We start from the raw sequence: 2045 nt of genomic DNA, 5'->3' as shown, positions 1-2045 counted from the left end.
TGTATTATTATAGAATGTTAGTGTCAAATACAAGGAAGCTGTTTATAAAAATGCATATATTGAGCGTTTGCTCTGTGGGTATCACACCTGGTGTATAAAGCTCAGTTAATCCTCCAGTAACAACAAGATGTAGATAAAATATAGATGAGGACTCTGAGGCTTAGAAAAGGGACAGCTTATCAGATCTGGGATTGGACCTCAGGCCTATGGGACCCCTCGCTTACACTCTTATCCTTCCATTTTAGGAGAAGAGTATGTTATTGGTTGTTCTGCTTATTACACAAAATGAATACATGTTCCCTTGTGAAAATACTCCTAGTGACCTTGTTGTATATTTCCCTTGGCCTTGCAATGGAAGGAGCAGGTTCTGCAAACCCTGAGCTCTGTAAAGAATCCCAAGGGGGTGGTAAAGTTTTCATCAGGAGCCAACAGAGGGCAGCAACACATAAACCAACCACCAAAACCTTCTCTGTGGACAGCCTTCATCTCGCCACTGGGACCTCCAAGCCCCACACCACGCTGCAGATGGGTGTAGGGCTCAAGAGTGCCGATTTCTTATTACCATTAAAGAAAAAAAGGCAAACCTTACCATAGAGGAGACTCAAAATGTCTTCAGCTGGGATCAAAGTTCACTTAGAAAATGCCTCTTTCAATAAAGAGAACTAAGGGATGAGGGATGTGGCACTCCTTCACCAAGACATTTGACATCCGTGGATGGTAAATGTGCCCAAGAGCTTTTAGCTCAAAGCTGGGAGGATGTTACTTTCCTGCAGGCTCCTTGCAGATGAGCCAGATGCAGAAACGCTAAGTCTACACGCTGGGTCTGGAAGCACGGTGGCGACAGGGTCCTGAAGGCCGGCCTGCAGCTGCGAGCACCCGCCCTGCACTGCCCTGGATCATGTCGATGGAGTGAGGGCTGCCACTTAGGGCACCAGTGACAACAGCCATGCCACTGGGGGCTGAGGATTGCTCTACTGTGACTGACACCTAGCGATAGGGTGCTCATTGCTTCTGACAGCATGTCATTCCTGCCCTTGTCTGAGATGAAGAGAAGACTTTTCAAAGCAACCAAAAGCACCCCTTCAGTGGGAGGAAAGCAAGGGGAGCGGGGTGGAATGTGTAGCTTGATGCCAAGCAAAATGCTGCAAAAACAAAATGCTAGAATAAAAAGGCATAAACAAATGAATGTCTAGTACTCTCTAACTTCAGCCCCTGTTGTATCTGCAAGCATGGCAGTCTCAGCCAGGGCTGCAGTCATGTTACACAGAACCTATAAAATTGCTATCAACCTACAAAAATGGCAATTGCATGTCACTTAACCTGGTTATGATAACAACAGCAATAATCATAATAGCTGACACTTATTGAGCACTTCTAAGTGCCAGGAACAGATTCTAAGTGTATTCCATGTGTACACTCATACAATCCTTATAATAAGCCAGTAAGGTACCATCTAAGATTATATCCACTCTACAGATGAGGTAACAGAGGACCAGTGAGGTTAAGTAACTTCTCAAAGTCACAAAGCCAGGAGAGAGCAAAATTCAATTTGAACCCAGCCACTGAGTCCAGAGCCTCGGGGGAGAGGGCACAGTTAAATGGGGGAGGGTTTCTTTGGGGAAAACGGGCTCTAGGGGACCAACCTCACCACCTGCTTTTCCTTGCCAGGTCAGCCAGTACACGTTTGCCATGTGCAGTTATCGGGAGAAGAAAGCAGAGCCCCAGGAACTTCTGCAACTGGATGGCTACACTGTGGATTACACCGACCCCCAGCCAGGTATCTGCCTACCCTCCAGGCATGAGCTCACAGAACTCTCGACCTTCCCAAATCAATGTCAGCTCATATTTGCTGTGCACCTGCTCCATGCTAGGCGCTAAGTCCGTTCATTTACTAAGGGTTTCACCGGTGACCACGACAGCCACAGTCCTCGATCTCATGGAGTTTCCATCCTGGCTGATAAAATGCTATCCCAACCTAGGGCTTTGGTTTTACTCAAGGGATTCTCTGCTTTAAAACCAAAAAAGAAATAATAAAGCATTTTTCT

General features: G+C 46.4%; 1 protein-coding gene across 8 annotated transcripts in view; it reads left to right on the top strand.

Annotated features, from left to right (window-relative positions):
• The window catches only part of CADPS (Ca++-dependent secretion activator), a 524321-nt gene that overhangs the window by 356647 nt on the left and 165629 nt on the right, over positions 1-2045 (top strand). For all 8 annotated transcript variants that reach the window (XM_012642835.1, XM_012642705.1, XM_012642642.1 and 5 more), the window contains one exon: positions 1669-1777. In XM_012642835.1, coding sequence (XP_012498289.1) covers positions 1669-1777 — 109 coding nt within the window. The remainder of the gene's footprint in view (positions 1-1668; positions 1778-2045) is intronic.

Source organism: Propithecus coquereli, unplaced genomic scaffold (assembly GCF_000956105.1).
Source record: "Propithecus coquereli isolate 6110/MARCELLA unplaced genomic scaffold, Pcoq_1.0 Scaffold1, whole genome shotgun sequence".
NCBI classification, from domain to species: domain Eukaryota; kingdom Metazoa; phylum Chordata; class Mammalia; order Primates; family Indriidae; genus Propithecus; species Propithecus coquereli.
Note: the sequence above shows the minus strand (reverse complement) of the source record. Positions and strands in the feature narration are given on the sequence as shown.